This window comes from Gymnogyps californianus, chromosome 26, assembly GCF_018139145.2.
Source record: "Gymnogyps californianus isolate 813 chromosome 26, ASM1813914v2, whole genome shotgun sequence".
Classification (NCBI taxonomy): Eukaryota; Metazoa; Chordata; class Aves; order Accipitriformes; family Cathartidae; genus Gymnogyps; species Gymnogyps californianus.
In genome coordinates, this window is record NC_059496.1 from 1,528,430 (window position 1) to 1,530,886 (window position 2,457).

General features: G+C 53.0%; 1 protein-coding gene across 1 annotated transcript; it reads left to right on the forward strand.

Moving 5' to 3' along the window:
- Positions 1 to 487: 487 nt before the first annotated feature.
- Positions 488 to 1,865, forward strand: LOC127025974 (olfactory receptor 14C36-like; the record flags this gene model as incomplete). Its single annotated transcript, XM_050911111.1, has 2 exons — positions 488 to 524; positions 940 to 1,865. Coding segments are annotated over exons 1-2 (963 nt in total), but the record flags the coding sequence as incomplete, so codon positions are not given.
- Between the last annotated feature and the right edge of the window lie 592 nt (positions 1,866 to 2,457).

The window sequence follows — 2,457 nt, forward strand, 5'->3', positions numbered from 1 at the left end:
GGGCAGTGCAGTCAGTGGAGCTAGGGAATGAGCTGACTTAATCAGATGCCACGCTTAGGACATTTGGCTGTCTTCTTGGGTGTCCTTCCAAGCTGTGAGCTGCCCTCTAGAATGCAAATCTTTCTCATAGCATCTGTGGGTTATCTGAAAGCCTCACGGAGAAGCGCAGGGATGCTACAATGGAGGAAATGCTGTTGTGTTGGTGAAATGAGCATAAATGTCTGTCCTGGGCTAGAAGTGGGGTGCTGTGATCTTGAGAAAGGGTAAGACATCTGCTTGTCTGCAGTGGATCTTTCTGCTCTCAGCAGTGTCTGATTTTTTTCAGGGTAACATGGGAGTGAGATCCTACTCCATGTCATGAAGGAATAAGCACAGGGCAGCTGGGAACAAAACGCAGAGACAGACCAGCTCCTCTCACTCTGCACGAAGCCACAGGCAATCCTCTTGCCTCGCAGGGCTCACTCCGTTCTCCCTGAGTGTGGCAGAAATGCTGAGGGTTTCTGACTTCCAAGAACAGTCCACAGGTGAGATGGAGCAATGCTTTAAAAATAACCTCTCAAACTGCCTGCTGTCATACCCATTCCTTAGCACTGGGAGTGCAGATACTGACAAGCTCTTTTGTGTTAGGAGCAGTTTAACCTGGAAAAATTCAAACACCAGGACTGGCCCCTGCCCCCACTGTTCCCATGAACCCACTGCTGCACAGCAGGGCTGACTCCTCGGCAGCCACTGGGCAAAGGCCCTGCTCCCCACGGCACACTCAGTCAGCACTAACCAGAGCTCGAGCCACAGAGCTGAAGGTCTCCTAGAAAACAAAAAGGGTGGGTGTGTAGCTGAGGGGTGGGGGTGGGTCCATGAAGGGGAGTCCAAGAGCAATGGCTTTGCTTTTGCTCAGAGAAGTCTACCCTAACTTGTCACTGTCTTTTCCTCCTTCGACAGTGCCCCACGCTCAGAGAAAGCTGATGTCCAATGGCAGCTCCATCACCGAGTTCCTCCTCCTGGCATTCGCAGACACACGGGAGCTGCAGCTCTTGCACTTCTGGCTCTTCCTGGGCATCTACCTGGCTGCCCTCCTGGGCAATGGCCTCATCATCACCGCCGTAGCCTGTGACCACCGCCTCTACACCCCCATGTACTTCTTCCTTCTCAACCTCTCCCTCCTTGACCTGGGCTCCATCTCCACCACTGTCCCCAAAGCCATGGCCAATTCCCTCTGGGACACCAGGGCCATCTCCTACTTGGGATGTGCTGCACAGGTCTTTTTCTTTCTCTTCTTGATGGTAGGGGAGTATTGTCTTCTCACTGTCATGGCCTATGACCGCTACGTTGCCATCTGCAAACCCCTGCACTATGGGACCCTCCTGGGCAGCAGGGCTTGTGTCCACATGGCAGCAGCTGCCTGGGGCAGTGGGTTTCTCTACGCTGTGCTGCACACTGTCAATACATTTTCACTACCACTCTGCCAAGGCAATGCACTGAATCAGTTCTTCTGTGAAATCCCCCAGATCCTCAAGCTCTCCTGCTCACACTCCTACCTCAGGAAAGCTGGGCTTCTTCTCTTTGGTTTTTCTTTATCTTCAGGGTGCTTTGTTTTCATTCTGCTGTCCTATGTGCAGATCTTCAGGGCTGTGCTGAGGATCCCGTCTAAGCACGGACGGCACAAAGCCTTTTCCATGTGCCTTCCTCACATGGCTGTGGTCTCCCTGGTTTTGATCACTGCCATGTTTGCCTACCTGAAGCCCCCCTCCATCTTTTCACCAGCTCTGGACCTGGTGCTGGCAGTGCTGTACTCGGTGGTACCTCCAGCAGTGAACCCCCTCATCTACAGCATGAGGAACAAGGAGCTCAAAGACACCCTGAAGAAACTGATTCAATTATTCTTCTGTCAGCAGCAGTAAGCTGCACGTGTCTCTTCACAAGTGATTTCCAATGTACCTCAGGAACCTCCTGTGCTTTGGGCATTTTATCTGTGCTAACCAAGTTTATCCAGGAATGTCTGCATCCACACCACTTCTCCAGGGGCATGAACCCAGCCTGTCTGACCCAGAGGCCTTTGTACGTGTGTCTGGCACTACGGTACAGCTGGCCTCCTGTCTCACATCTCTGCAATAAAAGGGTGTTTCCTCAGGGCCGGTGTCTGGAGGTTGGGCTCTTCTTCCAAAGCTGAAGTGAAGGACAGGCTGCAGAAACTTCCACTTACAAAGCTGTACTGCTGTGCTCAAGTTCTCCGTGGGCTGAGGGGACGAGGACATGGGGCCATGTGTTTGGGAATGGGCCTGGGCTGAGCCTTCACATGTACATGCCCAGTGCCCCAGGAGGTGCTGAATGATCAGCAGGGATCTGCCTGGGATTGTCTCCTCGTTGGTTTCGGGCAACACCACCCGCCTGCCCTGGGGAAAAGCTCTCTGGGGATGGGGAATTCCCTGGAGAAGAAGAAAGAAGCAACTCTGTGCTTAC